The 16926-nt window shown below is 39.7% G+C and overlaps 2 protein-coding genes across 2 annotated transcripts; one reads left to right on the forward strand and one right to left on the reverse strand.

The window, feature by feature from the left end:
• The first annotated feature begins 1575 nt into the window (after positions 1-1575).
• LOC115681587 (uncharacterized) lies at positions 1576-4818 on the forward strand. The gene is made up of 8 exons (XM_030605569.2): positions 1576-1825; positions 2385-2510; positions 2612-2668; positions 2830-2922; positions 3646-3724; positions 3883-4007; positions 4144-4287; positions 4413-4818. Exons 2-8 carry the CDS (start codon positions 2385-2387, stop codon positions 4647-4649), a joined length of 861 nt encoding a protein of 286 aa, XP_030461429.1. The 5' UTR covers positions 1576-1825; the 3' UTR covers positions 4650-4818.
• A 341-nt stretch (positions 4819-5159) lies between these two features.
• On the reverse strand, positions 5160-7137 carry LOC115681586 (pentatricopeptide repeat-containing protein At4g26680, mitochondrial). Its single transcript, XM_030605567.2, has one exon. The coding sequence runs from the start codon at positions 6994-6996 to the stop codon at positions 5434-5436; it is 1563 nt and encodes a 520-aa protein (XP_030461427.1). The 5' UTR covers positions 6997-7137; the 3' UTR covers positions 5160-5433.
• Positions 7138-16926: the final 9789 nt, after the last annotated feature.

Below are 16926 nucleotides of genomic sequence, written 5' to 3' on the forward strand. Positions count from 1 at the left end.
GCGCAGCGCGACAGCCGGCTCCTTGCCGGTGCATGGTAGCTGGGGCGACTGTGGCCATGACGACACCTCAACTACAGATACCCCACTCCTTCTCTCTTTCTTTTTATTTTTTCTAAATTTTCATTTTTTTTAAGAAATTCTGAAAATATTTTTGGATTAATACCACGAAAAATCCCAAAATAGATATGGCAAAATGGGTCTATAACATATATTTTAACTCATATTTAATGGTGTAGGTCATAAAGGGTTGCTTTAAATTTAGAAACAAGCCTAAATAAGAAGTCATTTTTAATTTATTTTTACTTTCTTATTTTTATTTTCTTAAAATTTCTGAATTTTTTTTTATAATTTTATAATTTCTTTTTTTCTTTTCTTTTTTCTCTTCTTTATTTTTCTTTTTCTTCTTCCTCGGTCGGTAGCCGACAACTGGCCGAAGAAGAAGGAAAAATAAAAAAGAAAGAAACAAATATTAAAAAATTGATTTTTTAAAAAAAGAAAAGAAAGAAAAATAAAAATTATTAAAAAGAGTGCACGAAAAAAAAAACCAAATCATATTTTCCATACCAAACGGTGAAAAATATTTTCCAGTTCATTTTCAAATTTTAGCCAAACACCATAAAATATTGTCACATTTTCTGCGAAACAAACAAAGCCTCAATTTTTTTAAAAAAAATTATAAAAATTGTCAACTAGATTTGTATTGCATGAGCGTATTTTAGCAATGCAATTTTTTAAAAAAAAATCATAAGAAATAAGCTTTTGTAGATTTGGTTAAGTATGCAAGTGTTTTAGCAATATAGATCGAGTCGAGTATGAATTGAGAAATTTACATTGCAATAAATGGGTCATAAACAGGTTAAATGGGTCAATTTGAGTCGAACCATTTATATCGCGACCTAAACCCAATCCGCCCATTTGACAAGTCTACTTAAACCGATACACCTATAACAAATTTATCTCAAACTAATTTTAGATCACTAGCCAATAGGCATGCGACAATTCTGATAAACGGATTGGGAGGTGGGGACGCTAGTATTACAAGTATGGGGTTCAACTCCCGCGCCCTGCAAGTGGTAGAGCAAAAGTCATAGAGTAAGAAGAGTTAGAGATAGGACAGACAAAAAAAATGGATCACTTAAAATCCCAAACTAATAAACCTATGATAAATTTAGCCCAAAGTGATATGGATTTTTACGTGGAATTGACAGTGTCAGCTAACAAATGGTAAATATGTCATAAATGTATCATTAGGGGTTTTTGGTGACAAAAAAATTAATTTGAGATAAATTTATCATAATTATATCAGTTTAGAGTTTTTCGTGATATTAACCCAATATTTTTTGGTAAAGTAATTAGCTAAATGCCTCGTAAGATGCAACATAATGTGATACATCAGCATTCAACAATCACCTCTGCATTTCCGTGTATAATTTCAATTGAAGGACCAACTTGAAAAGAAGTATATATCATTTGAGGATCCAATTGCACAAACAAAAAAAAGGGGAGGGACCTAATTGATATTTACAAAAATCCAGGGACTAATTTAAATAAGATAGTCTTATGCTAACGTCCCCAGCCTCCCCCCTCTGGTTTCTCAGTTTCTCTTACTCTCCTCTCGCTCGCACAGCGCCGTCGCACTCTCTCGCCGCCGGAACCCTCGCCGCCGCCGCCGTCGCCGTCGGACCTCTTTCGGTCCGGCTTCCGCTCGCGCCTGCGCAACCCAGCTCCGCCTCTCTCGTTTCTTCTTTACAGCTCGCCGACCCCGAGCCGCCGCCAGCCTTTGCAGTGCCCACGCCTAGCTCGCCGATTCGCCGTCGAGACCAAGGTGTGAATGTGTGATAGCTATTGTATTTGTTAATAATGCCCTCAATTTCAGTGATCATTTTAGTTAGGTTGGTAGTGCAAAAGTTCGAATTTTTTCACAAATTTCGGTAGTTGTAAGAGCGCATAGAACCTATGTGGAACTTGTCATTGCTCAGAAAAGCACGTTGGCATGATCTTGTGGGATATTGCTTCTCTGTCTGACTGCGAGAGGGTGTACGTGGTGAATAGCTTTCGAGGTGGGATCGAGCCGTTGGCTTCGATGTTGGTTTATCATGTGCTCGTATTCAGCTCTTTTCTTGATTTTTGAGTTGGTTGCGGCAATTTCGTCATCTTCATGGAAACTGATGGGCTTGTTTGAATGGATAAGATGATTATGTCCGGCTTGGTGACGGTAAAACTGCTGATGCGCCTGATGGTGAGAGCTGTTGCATGCTGCGCAGATTTGTCTGCATTCTTTATCTAAGAATAAGTGGTTATGGTTAGAGAATTTGCATCACATGTCTTACTCCTTGTGCTCCAGTATTAAGACAATAATCATAGTTCTTTTTTGCATATGCAAGATGACCGGTTTATCTCTTGGAGAAAAGCAATTCATACAAGGGGGCATCGCTCAAGACCTCCGCTCTGATGGTCGTAAACGATTGACTTACCGACCCATATATGTCGAAACTGGCGTCATTCCTCAGGTTTTTTATAGTTGCTGATTTGCAGTACATAGAAATGGCACTTTTGATGTCTTATGTGGTGAGATTTATCCAATGCAATTATCGTTTTGCACATATAACAGGCCAATGGCTCGGCCAGAGTTAGAATGGGCGGAACTGATGTCATTGCCAGTGTGAAGGTAGTTTAAAGCATGATTCTTTCTTTTTTCCTTTTTATAGGACTTAACTGTTTGGTGTTGAGGAGTTTTCTTTCTGTTTCTGCCTAATCTGGGCCCAGATCCTGGTGTTTGTGTTTTGTAGTGTGGTACTCATTATTCCCTCCTGATGTTTTCAAACGCAGGCCGAAATTGGAAGACCAAGTCCGCTACAACCCAACAAAGGGAAGGTTTCCATATATGTTGATTGCAGCCCAACTGCCGCTCCAATGTTTGAGGTCCTATACTTTTAATTCTGCTGCTTCCCGACTTATCTATGCTGGTAATTTTAGTTTGCTTAGATCTGCTAGTTCTAATTTTTCTCCCCTTCATGTTTCTTTTGAATGTCCCTGACTATGAAGTTAGCAGAATAAGTGGACTGATAGTGTTTAAAATTGAAAGGGTGGGTTTGAAGCCAAATACTGACATTTTGAAACTTTATTCGTATAAGCTGCACCATGTCTGGTAGAGTATAATTCCAGTACCCAATTAGAGAATAGATATGTATATTAGTTTTAAATTAACTGATACGTGGCTGATTGCTGCCTTCAAACTGAACGTTGACTTGGTTCGTATGGAGTTGCTTGATGCTTCTAGACGGTATCTGGTCTCTAAATTAGCTTTCAATTTTCTCCCCTTGAGCAAGATCAACAGAAACCAAAAAAAATACTGACTTTTTGAAACTTTGTTCTTATGAGCCGCATTATGTTTGCTACAATATGCTTCCGGTACACAATCAGAGAATAAGTATCCATATCAGTTTTAAATTAACTGATAGCTGGCCGATTGCCTTCAAAATGAACTTTGACTTGGTTATTATGGAGTTGCTCAACAGAAACCTAAATTTTCCTCTGTGGACACTCGGTTGAAAATTGGACATTTCACTGTTACTCTCCTTCACCATATTGTTCTTAACTTCTGATAGTTACATCAATTTAACGCAGCAGTGCAATTTTATGCAGGGTAGAGGGGGTGAGGAGTTGTCAACGGAACTCTCAGTTGCTCTTCAGCGATGTCTTTTGGGTGGGAAAAGTGGAGCAGGTTTGAAGTATTTTGTACAGTGTTTGAAATGCTCTATACATTCTTTCTCTGAATTTTCTTACTGAAAACATGTTCTTTTTTTCTTTTGTCCACATGCAATCAAATGTGTATTAGTGCCTGTCTTTAAATCACAAGCTGTGACTGTTTATATTTCACAGGTGCTGGAATTGATTTGTCATCTCTGATAGTTGTGGAAGGAAAAGTCTGTTGGGATCTGTATATCGATGGTCTTGTCGTCAGTTCAGATGGCAATCTCCTAGATGCTCTTGGTGCTTCCATCAAGGTATACCTTTCTCGAGCATTCTGTTCTGTCAAACTTACTCTTAGACGGGTTGGGCTCGATATGTATTGTTCCTTCAACATTGTAATTAATTTTGTCCTGATCTGACATCCCTTCCATTGCTCCTTCTGGATTGGAGGCTGCCCTGAGCAACACAGGCATCCCCAGAGTGCACGTCACTGCCGAAGCATCCGGTGAAGATCAACCTGAACTTGACATCAGTGACGAAGAATTTTTACAATTCGACACATCTGGGGTTCCTGTCATTGTTACATTAACGAAGGTATAAAAGCTTCAGTATTTCCCTTACCAAAAAAAAAATTTCCTTACCAAAAAAAGCTTCAGTATTTCTCCACTTCCAGAGTTGTTTACCGTCGCTATCGAATTCTCATCTTCTTCCTTGTCCAGGTGGGCAGGCATTACATTGTAGATGCGACTTCGGAGGAAGAATCGCAGATGAGCTCTGCCGTTTCTGTTTCTATCAACTGGAAAGGGTTAATATGTGGTCTTAGCAAGCGGGGAGGTGCGGGTCTGGATCCAAGTGTTATACTGGATATGATATCTGTGGCTAAGCATGTAAGCGAACAACTAATCGATCGGTTAGATTCTGAGATATCCGCCGCTGAAGCCATTGAAGAAGAATGATGCTCTTGTACAAGTCTTAAAGTTCTTTCTGGTAATTTGGGCAATGGCTAATCGATCGGTTAGATTCCGAGATATCCGCGCTATGCTGCACATTCCTTCTTTTACTAATTTAATCCACAGTTACCTGTAGCACAAGTCAGTGTCATATGTGGCTGGGAAATGTCTTCAATTTGTTGTCCTCACTAGCTACTCAGATTGAAAAAAGGGTTATGATTCGATAAATATTTTGGGGAGAATGAGGTATTGTACAAGTAATAGGATTCAAAGGTCCTGTTGGGGTGGTACTTTTTTCTCCCATTGGTTGTCCGTCTAAGTTATTTTTTGGCCATCCGGTTCCACAGTTGATGCTTCTTGGTGCACCCTCTTTCTTTGGTTTAAATTTTAAGGTTGCCAAGCAAACTAAATGCCAGATCAAGAATGCACAATTTCTTCTTAGACTGGGTTATGTTATTCTCCATTCGGATTGCTTAGCTTGCGACTGTCGATGAAACCCGATGAGCTGGGTCGGAATATCTAATAAAATTTCAATACGAGACGAGGGAAGGGATGAGCTCTCAGTGGAAGCATTGAATGCAACAGAAACAGAGTATCATGCCTTTAAGTTTACAAAGCGAAAAGGCTTAATTTTCCTCTGGCCACGGAGAAAGACACTAATCATTTGTTTTTGAACTGTAATGTTGATCTGTCTGCTGTCAACAAGAAAAACGAATCGAAAAAATTTACATATGAAGAACCAATCAAAAGAATCGTCCCAAGTCAACTGCTTCTATCGAGTTTCAATCACTCAAGTTCCGAAGATAAGCCCTCTATCAAAACCTACTGGAATTAGAGTCCTAGCTTGTAACTCACTGCACAGTTTTATCGCCAACTGATCTTTCCCACACTGGCGAAGTTCATGGCACACCTCGGACAACATAACTGAATCGGGAAGCATCGACCTATCGACCATTTCCATGAGGACCTGGACTGCTCCGTCGAGATCATCGCATTTCGCAAAAGCACACATCAACATAGTAAGAGTTTCACTATTGGGATGACGCCCGCTCCTGATCATACTTTTATACAGCTGAAATGCGCCGTCGGGGTTATTCCTGACACACTGCCCTCTAATGAGAGCGGAAAAGGTCGAATTGTTCGGAACTAAGCCCTTGCTATCGAGATCTTTAACCAGATAAGCAGCCTTCTTTGTCTTACCATTCTTGCAGAGTCCCAATATCAATGCATTATATGTCAATATATCGGCCCTCACTTCGTACTTCGACATTTCTTCAAAAAGCCTCCCTCCCATTTCGCTGTCACCGACTTCGCTATATCCGTGTATCAGAGTATTGAAAGTCACGGTATTGGGAGCCACATTCGAAGCTTTCATTTGGCTGAATATCTTGTTCGCTTCGTGCAACTTCCCTTCCTTGCAAAAGCCACTGATAAGGGCATTGAATGTAATCACATTAGGGTGAAAACCATTCTTCTCCATCATCTCTTTAAGCTCCATGGCTGAGCTGAGAAGACCCTTACTGCAATGCCCAGCGATCAACGTGTTGTAAGACGCCACCGTCGGACAACAACCCTTACTCTCGATCTCGCGAAACAAATCGACCGCCTTCTCAAGCTCTCCCGCCTTGCAGAAAGCAGACATGACCATGTTAAGGGTGAAAACATTCGGAGAGATCCTGCAGCGCCGCATCTCCCGATAGAACGAGAAGACTACGTCGACCCTGTTCATGCTAAGCAATGCACTCAGGTAAGCATTGCAGGACTCCACCGTGGGCAAGAACCCGTACTCCTTCATCATACGAAAAGTCTCAGTGGCATTCCGGAACTTCTTCAGATGCGCGAACGTCTTGAACAGGGAGTCGAAAACCCGGGGCGAGGAATCGCACGCCCGATAAGAGCAGAGCACCGCATCAAACAGCTGGCGCGCAAGATCGACCGGGCCGGCCGCCGCGACGAGAGCCCGAACCATCGACTCCGCGGACTTGAATTTCCCGTTTTTCGCGAGAACGTGAAGCGCGATGGAGTGGGTCTCGAGGGTGTGGGCGCTCGGGCACCGGAGCTTCACCCAGTTGAAGAACTCGAGCGACAGGACGTGGTCCTTCCGGATCTTGAGCAAGACGTGCGTCGTCCGGAAAGGGGTCAACCCGGCGCGCAGCCGGTCGAGCTCGTCCCAGTCGGCGTGCACGAGGTGGCTGAGGGCGACGTTGACGAAGTCGAGGTCCCGCCCGGTGGGCTCGGGGATCGTCCGGTGGGGCACCGGAATCGGGTCCCGACGGGGGCCGGGGTTCGTCGGCAGGGGCTTCTCAGGGGCGGAGCAGAGGAGGGTCGGAAGCCGACGAAGTGGGGATTTCATCGTTGTCGGCGTCGAAGGTGGCGGAGGAATTCAACCATGAATGGATCCAAGAATCACAGGAACTTGGAGCTCCTTGCGGACACGCTGAATGACAAGACAACTACAGTATGTTCGGAAGTGGGCTATGCAAAACTCTAGTAAGCTTCGGATATGTTTTCTTTTCTTTATTTTTTTTGGAAATGATGACACAGATGGCCCTGAATTTTGGTATAACTTGCCATATGCCCCTGAACTTTTAATTTTTTCAATGTGATTTTTGGACTTTAATGCAATGTGCAATATAGTCTCATGAACTTTTAATTTGTTCAAAAGTTATCCATAAACTTTTGGTATATATTCAATATAGTCCATCTATTAATTCAATATTAGAAACAACACTAAACATTTTCATATAGTCCAAGAACTAAATTGAGCATATATCAAAAGTCCAACGACCACATTGCATATTGAGCTAAAGTTCATGGACCATATTAAACAAATTAAAAGTTCATGGACCATATTATGCATTGAGCCAAAGTTTAGGGATCATTTGTATCAATTTTCTTTTTTTTTTTTTTGGCAGAGAAGCTTAGTATGTGTCGGAAAAGAGAAAAAGAAAGCATTTTCGTTGAATCCAAATTTGCAGGGCCCATGTAGAATCCACAAGATCGACGCTTATGATAGATCGGATCTAGGGGATTTGTGTCCATATAAGAGTTTCTCCATGTTTTTGGGTCTAAAACCAATCCAAATTTGTAGGAAGCTACAGTTCCTTTTCTGTAAACCATCCATAAATAGCCAGTGATTATCAGAAGGCAGATTGCATCATACAGTGTGGTTAAGTTCAAAGACAAGGACCTCCCTCGTTTACAAGGACATTTTTAACTTGTTTCTACGTATATGATGAGGTGACCTTGTTTGTAGTCTAATCGAATTAGGACTCGCACAGCTTATGCAGGTATGACATTCGAATGTGAAGTTCGACATGCTCAGTACGCATCACGGCAACTTCTTGCAAAACACTCTGGGTTTGTTCATGCGGTCGAATTAACATGGTAAGCTTTTTATAAGACTACTGGTCTACTAGCACTGTCCATATTGATGGCATTGGAGCAAAGAGCGGTTGTGCTGTTACTGTGTATAAAGCATCTACAAATCGTCTGCATCATGCCATATATGCAGTCAAATTCTGTACAAATGCAAATGCATATTGAGGTAATTCGTGCTACAAATCAGCTGATCAGAACCGGACATGAAGTGCAACAATTAGACATACACCCATTGAATCAGAAAACGAGTAACTCCACAAATAGATAGCTTTAAGTTATCTGAAAAAGGGAGGTTCTATCAAAAAGAAAGATGGAATAGAACATTGGCAATATGAGAGGGTCATGAACTGATGATCTAACGACATTACCAAGGAAGTTCACCCATGCACTGTGACTTCGGCCTCGATGATGCAGCAACATCAACTAGGCAGTCTCGAACTGTTTTTAGTGGCAAGGAGGAGGATTCGCCCTCATAAAAGTTTGATTTGCTGAACCAACGTGAAAAGTGAAAATTTTGCTTTTAATTCCAACCCAGGAGATCGAACCAATGAGCAAAGAAGCATGTCACGTGCTTGAGTTCCATTTTCCAGTTACCTTTCTCCACTTTCCTGTGGTAAAAATCTGCTAAAGAAGGAAAGGATTCAACTGATCGGATCAGCGGTTACCTTCTGTCTGCTGATGCACAGCATCATCTTGGCCTTTTAATTGGAAGGTGTAGCTTGCATTAATTTTCCTCTTAGGATCTTGTTCATCCAGATCTGCTAAACGAAGAAACAACGAAAGGTTTTTGTTTCTGTTTCTCGCGGACCAACCCCTTGGACATAGCTCCAGTATTTTCTATATAATAGATGGAGGATACCAGAAAGAAAGCTAACAGACCTTTAACAATAAGGACCAAACTTAAGACAGCGAAGAAATTGGAGCCTACCATTTCACATCGCTGACAACGAATACTTCAGAGCGGCAAGCTTCAACCATAATTGAGAAACCGGATACCTTCCATTTGTGTGTATATGGAACACTCTCACCATCAAGTATCGACCATTTGCCAACACCCGAACTCTTGATAACAATACCTCCGCTCCAAATGCGCTGGAGTCACCAACAAGATATCCGTCTGATGGATCGGTGAAGATCTCTAGCAGCATAAATCTTGGAAGACCACGTACTTTCTTGTTCACGCGAAACCTCCTAGGTCTCCCTCTAACGTTAACAATCGACATCTTGCTCAATGAAAGGTACAAATCGCGTTCTTCTTTCTATTTCTTTAGCGAAATGTCACCTTCTTTTGTCAGGTATACATCTCACGTCTGATCATATACGAAAGAACCTAAAACTCACATCTATCTCTGAGCCGACTTCTAGAGAACTAGTCTCGAAAGCTGACAAATATATCGAAACGTGATCTCCTCCATTTCTGCTGATATCTCCATTAGGATAGAGAACCATGCTCCTGCACGATCCAAGAAAACTCGCAAACCATAAGGAGAAGCCTTTGAAGATACGAACATCAATCAAAAAGGAGAAACCTTTGTATCATATGCGATTTAGTATTATTGACATTCAAGCAACATTGCTATTTCTAGCGGAGTTTCACATAGAGAAAAGAATCGGTAAAAGCTTGGCAAGATAAGACACCCTCTAAACTCATGGTTGCGGCTTAATGTGTAACATACACGGGACCGATCCCCCAATCTGGAGCCCAATGTTGAGAAGAATAAAAGCTAAACTACCTGGTAGCTAGTGAATTTGTGAATCACTAATACGCGATGTTATCAATATTACCTTGTTTCCGAAAATGTCGGTACTGAATAGGAAAACAACTTGATACAAAGTTCTATGCTTTTACCACTTTTGCCCTCCCGCTTCGAACTCACTCGTTCTGTACTTTTCCATATTGATCTTTACAAACGAAGAAAATGAATTGGAACAGATAATGCGCAGGCGGTATAGTTCTGCAATCCGTAGTAATCATCCCTGCCTAATAAGAACAGTAAAAACAAAAGAAACAGCAAAGAGAGTAATCAACTTAAGTCGTTCCATATGCACGTGTATATAAAGTCACAATCTTCTTATGTGATTTTCTAATATATCATGAGCGATATGAAAAGAAAACCGCGAGGAAGAAATGTTTAAGCAAAATACCGTCATCTTTGTAGCCATTTCACTGTTTGAACTCGAAGTTTTCATCAAGGGCCTTCGACTTGCTATGCACCTCAATGCTCGAACATTGATCAATGGTCGTGGAAAAGAATCATACAGTAATTTTCATACTGTAAATGAAGAGTACTTCAGGAGAAGTTTCCAGTTTGAAAGCAATTGACAAGAATGAAGAAACTTCACTATCACTGCCATCTGATTTATATCCTCAACACTAGGAAGAAGACTTTCCAACTTCCACATATTGGACCGTGTGAACTGTTTTTTTTTTTAAATGAATTTGTCTCTGAGATGTTATCTGTATACTTTGACATAATAAGCAAAATTATTGGCTAATGAAAAAATGAATTAGTTAATGTAAAGATAAATTATGAGTTATGAGTTTATTAGTGCATAACATTAATGAGATGCGAATACAAGTCTACTGTAATACGGAGATGGATATATAGGTTTCGAGACATGGAAAAAAATTCAAAAAATTTCTTGGAAAATTCAAAAGGAAAAAAAACATGGGAGAGGATCATAGAATTGCTGTGTCTGACCACCGTGAGCCACCTCTATGGTGGTAAGGCCAGCGACCACCTCGGTGGAGTCGCATCTGCACGGTGACCATCATAACAGTGAATCGCTTGTCAAGGAGGACCACAAGTGACCCACTGCAATGGTGGTCTCATCTGTTGTGGCGGTGGACGACCACCATGACTACCTGCGACGATAGAGATGAAAACAGGTGAGGGAGAGAGAAATCTCCGGCGACAACTACAATGGGGGTCACATGAGAGGTGCAACCACCGTGCGCAATAGTGCTTGTTAAATCCTTAGTGCTTTTGCCCTATTTTTTGTTCTTTTATTTTTTTTTATCCAGGTTGGGATATTATATCCCGCTAATAGCATCCAGCTAAATCATGTGTGATTTTATATAGGCTCATTGCTATATAAGTGTATTTCCAGATACTAGATAAGATCATTTTGATTTTCTCCCACCTAATGTTTAGATAACCAAACCGCCGGATAAGAAGACAAACCATGCAAAAAGACAAGGTTCAATAATTGTATAGACTAAAAGTACATCTCATAGCACATAAAGCAATAAAACTTTTATAAAATGATCTTTTCTTTCAAAGGAAAATTTTGAAAAAGAGAGAATATGTGAGACGAAAGGGAAAATTTCAAATCAATATCCAAAGTTGAATTATTTTCTCAAAAAGGGGTTCAAAATGGATAAGGTGTCGAATAAGGCGCAAGCATGCGATTGATGTCTCGAATAGAAGCGAAGTGTCCAATTAGTTTCAAATAAGGGCTGAGTTCGCCGCCGATCAAATGCTCATCGGCCGGCAAGCACGTCACTGTTTCGGCGATCGGAACAAAAGCAATTTCGTCTTTTACTTTTTAATTTTCTTTTGTTTCTTTTTTCCTTTTTCTGTTTTTTTCTTTTCCTTTTCCTTTTCTTCTTCTTTTTTTATTCCTCTTTTCCCTGCGCCGGCCACAGCCGGGGCCAGCAGAGGTTGCTAGCCTCGAGCGGAGGCTACCCTCGCCAACATCGGGCGAGGGCCGCCCTCGCCTGACCCTGGGTTACCCTCGCCCGACGTCGGCGAGGGCAGCCTTCGCCCGACTTCGGCGAGGGCAGCCTTCGCCCGAGGTCGGCAACCTCTGCCGGCCCAGCTATGGCCAACGAAGGGAAAAGAGGAAAAAAAAAAAAAGAAGAAGAAAAGGAAAAGGAAAGAAAAAAACAAAAAAAGGAAAAAATAAACTAAAAAAAATTAAAAAGTAAAAGAAGAAATTGCCCTTGTTCCGATCGCCGAAATAGTGACGTGCTTGCCAACCGATGAGCATTTGACCGACCGGCGAACTCAGGCCCTTACTTGAGATTAATTGGGCACTTTGGGCCCCTATTTGAAACTGATTGGGCACTTCATGCCCTTATTTGGCATTATGTCCACTTTGAACCCCTTTTTGAGAAAATGACCGCACTTTGGGTACTGATTTGAAATTTTCCCGAGACGGACCTTAGCAAGTCCTAAAAAAGCTTTATCACGATTCTCATTCGAACCTTTAAATATAGGAAGTTTAAACACTTTGGGGGAATTGAGGATGCTATTAAAATAATGAACACATCCGTGAAACGCGTCTCACAAGTTAGGATAGGTTGCGTATGAGCAAAAACTCCCTTTCTTTGATGAGGTTACGACTTAACTAAACACCAAGAATCCAAAAGAAAATGATGGAAAAAGTGGGGGTGTTAGGTAACTTACCAATAACTAGCCACGCATATTCAACTACTAAAGTATCCCAAGCTCCGTTTGTTTCGCGAAAAATGAAACAATCGTTTGTGTTGCTCATAAAAATGAATGAACGAAAAATATTTTCATGGTCTACGAAAATATTCAGGCATAAATTATTGTCATTAATAAAAAAATATTCTATTAACTAATTATTTCAAATAATATAAGTAATTGTTTTTTTAATATTATTTTTTGCAAAATGAACGGAACCGAACATGGACGGTCCCCCATGCAATGCAAGCTCTCCCAGGCCCGAGGTCAAAGTCAAACTTCACGACACTAACAATTGGGTCCTCGTGCAGGAACAAAGGGGAAATCCAAATGGCAGAGATTTTCCTGCTGTTTTATCAGCTCGTGCTCCTCCGCCACACAAAGGTTAATAGTACAAAAAAATCTCAAATTGTATCTATTATAACACAATTACTTCGAATTTTTATTGTATCACTAGAAATCTTAAACTTACTCGTCCTGATACATATATCCTAAATTTTTTTCGTGTCATAAAAAATCATAAACTTACAGCGGTGTAACAAATATACCCATGATGAACTAAAATATAATGTTTAAATATTACACATGTATAAGTTTAGGTTTACTCGTGACACAAAAAAATTAGGGTATTTGCATCACGATAAGCAGGTTTACGATTTTGTGACATAAAAAAAATTTGAGGTATTTATATTACAGTGGGCATAATTTAGAATTTTTTGTGGTATTTGCCCTATTATTAACACCAAGGCTTATTTGGTGTGACTTCATCTTCACTTTTTTACCTCTTAAAAATTCATGATTTGACTTTTGTTTAATACCAAACCTATAAAAACCTTTATACCGATCATCACAACTTTTTCATTATTTTTTTTAAAGGTAATACAAAAAAATTTATTTGCAACAGAAATTCATAATAAATGGTCTTTAAGATAAGAATAAATCAAGCGAATGCAATCGATCTGTCTATCTATACTTACATAAGTTTCTTTTTTTTACTTCTTTCTTGTTCTTCCAAAATTTGAAGATAAAACAAATGTTCTCAACCTTAAAGTTTATGAAAAAAATATAAATAATTCCACCATACGTAGATATTTTTTTTTTCAAAGATTTTAGTCATTTCTCATTAAAAAAAACTCAATTTTCAAAAGTCATAATAGCTAGAATATTTAATGTGGAAAATGTGGATTATGTATTGAACGGGGATCATAGTTATTAGAATCCGTTTGTTTTCGATTTATATGAGATTATTCTAGTCAATTCGAGGTCTCAACCATACGTATCTATTAGGTGAATTGCTCATTTTGAGTAAAAGTTAGTGCATTTTTATGCGATGCTTGAAAGTTGAGGCCGAAATTGTTCCTAAAGTAAAAGTTGGTACCTTTTCATGTGTCGTTTGAAAGTTGAGACCAAAAAATCCTAATTTCTTACTTCGTAGAAAGGGTTGTAGAATTCAGAGAAAGTGTTGAAGAAGTCCTAAACCTTTTCCATTTGTGCCAATTTAGTCTTAAACCTTTTTCGAGTACCAATTTAGTCTTAAACCTTTTGTCTTTGTGTCAATTCAGTCCTTCCGGCTAATTTTGGCCTGATTTTGGTGACGTGGATGCTGGTCAGCCTATGTGGCGCCGCCGGCGCTGATGTTGATAATTTTTAATATTTTGTCGATTTTATAATTATTTTTTCTGATTTTTTTCTTTTGCCCTTCTTTTCTTCTTTTTTCTTATTTCTTCAACCTTTTTCTGGTGACCGGCCATGGCAAGGTTGGCTGGCCTCGCCTTGGAGAGGCCTCCGCTGGCCGCCACAGGCAAGGCCCGGCTGACCCTCACCTGGCCGGGGCTCACCTAGGTTGCGCCAGGCGAGGGCAGCTCGCCCAACCATGGCAAGCCATTGCCAGTAGCCACCAGCCATGGGAGGAAGAAAACCAAAAAAGAAAACAAAAAAAAAGGAAAAATAATCAGAAAAATAATTTTAAAAAATCGAAAAAATATCAAAATATTATTTAAAAATGTTAACATTATCACCGGCAGGCCTACGTAGCACCGCTGGTGTCCACATCATCAAAATTCGGCCAAGATTAGCCGGAAGGACTGAATTGGTACTATATTAAAAGGTTTAGGACTGAATTGGTACCCAAAAAAGGTTTATGACTAAATTGACACCAATGCAATAGGTTTAGAACTTTTTTGACACTTTTTCCTAAAATTGTGTCGACCACCACAAGCCACCTCTATGGTGGTAAGCTTGATGACCGCCTTTATGGTGTCGCGTCAGTTGAGACCATTGCTATAGTCGAGGATTCAACAGATCTCGACTTGCAATTGCACAAGTGACCACCCTATGAGCATAGACGACCACCGTCACGGTGAATCGCCTATCAAGGAGGACCACAAGTGACCCACTGCAACGGTGGTCTCTTCTGTTGTGGCAGCGGACGACCACTATGACTACCCACAACGATAGAGATAGAAACGAGGGCAAAGAGAAATCTCGGGCAAGAACCACAATAGGATCGCACCAGAGGTGCAGCCACCGTCCGGTAGCTCCTGTTGGCAATGCTAGGGCATTTGCCCTTTTTTCTAGTATTTTATTTTTATTCTATCTAGGTAGGGATAATATCATCATACCCCTACTACCCAGCTAAATCACCCTAATTTTATCTAGACTTATCACCCTCAACAAGTATATCCCCAATCGCCGTATAGGGATAATTTTTATTCTATCCGGCCTTATGTTCGGGCAATCAAACACGCCCTAATAGGAAAGATGCGGAGTGCTTGCTGTGCAACTAATTGTATTGACTAATCTACATTTCGCAAATCATTAAGAGTTTATTAATTTTTTCTTTCGAAGGGAAATTCTGAGAAAGAGAGAATATGTGAGAGGTTTAAAATGATTTAAAAATTGGAGGTGTCATGCAACTTGCCAAACACTAGCAGCCCCTATTCAACTGCTAAAGTATTCAAACAAAAAAACAAACTACTAAAGTATCCTTAAACATGCACATGTAAATAAATTTGCCCACCGACCAAAAAAAAAATAAATTTGCCCCAAAAGATGTTTCGTAGAGAAAAATAAGATTGGTCATTATAGACCTGTCAAACGAGTGAGTCAATTCGGTTAAAAAATGCTCCAACTTAAATTGATTCATTTTCATGCAATTCAAATCTAGTAATCAATATTCAACCCAATTAATATTGCTAAAATACTTTTATATTTGACTTAATTTAGGAAAATTTATACATAAACTAAAGCGAAAGCATGAAACGAGAGAGCGTGAGATTGAATAAAGAAGAGAGAGAGTAACGAGGCTGCCCTCCGAGGAGAAGGGTGTGGATGGTATCCTCAAACATACATGCGCGATGGCTGGTTGGTCCCCAATGCAATGCAATATACAAGCTCCCCCAAGCCCGGGGTCAAACTCAAACTTCACAGCACTGGCTTGGTCCTCGTGCAGAAACAAAAGGGGAAATCCAATTCACAGAGATTCTTTTACTTTTTGTCAGCTCGTGCTCCTCCCTTTTCCCCCTTTCTCTTGATTCCGTGGGGATGGCGAAGAGCATCCCAAGGTAATGGAATGGAAGGGGGAAAACTTTAGCAAGGATAATCTCTTTATATTATTTACCTCAAGGTTTACAAGGGCCCAGTTCCCCAATAAAGTCCTTAACTTTAGGTTGAGTCATAATTTTATCTCGAAAAAAGTACTAAACATTAAGTTTAGTCTCAAATTTACCTTGGACTTTGTTTTTTGTCTGAAAAAAATCATTGATTTTAACTCTAGTTCTAAATTTGTCCCGAACTTTTTTTCTCTAAAAAGTAATCTTCAACTGTCAATGTATTCTCAAATCCGCCTCTGTTAACCATCCGTCCAAAAATCGCCATTGATTGTTTGATGGAGCATTTTCATGTTTGTAACAAATCCACATCAGCAATGTGACGTGGAAAAATATCTCCAAAACAAAACCGTTCTTTGTTGTGAAACTTAGGGAAATTAGTAACGGCTAATGGTGATTTTTGGATGAAGTGCTCACAGGGGTAGATTTGGGCCTAGCATTAAATTTTGTGGTTTTTTAAAACAAAAACAATGTTTGGGATATTCGGGACTAAATCTAAAGTTGGAATTTTTTTTAGACAAAAAATGCTAGGCAAATTTGGTATGAACCTAAAGTTGTTGTTTGTTTTAGAAAATAAACGGGTCGGGGCAAAATTGGGACTGAATCTAAAGTTGAGGGTTTTTTAGGGGACTAGGTTGGTTTTTTAATTTTTTTTTTGGTCGAAATAGTTGGCTGGTTTATATGACCTTTTTTTGGGGGGTTGAATATTTGGTGTAACTTCGTCTTCAATTTGTTTAACCGTTTTAAAATTCATGATTGACTTTTATTTAATACCAAACCTCTCAAACCTATAAAAATTCATACCTATTATCACAAATTTTTCATAATTTTTTAAAGGTAATAAAAAAAATTTATTCGAGA

Source organism: Syzygium oleosum, unplaced genomic scaffold (genome assembly GCF_021117445.2).
Source record: "Syzygium oleosum isolate NSW1041296 unplaced genomic scaffold, Sole_v2.1 Sole_v2.02, whole genome shotgun sequence".
In the NCBI taxonomy this organism is placed as follows: domain Eukaryota; kingdom Viridiplantae; phylum Streptophyta; class Magnoliopsida; order Myrtales; family Myrtaceae; genus Syzygium; species Syzygium oleosum.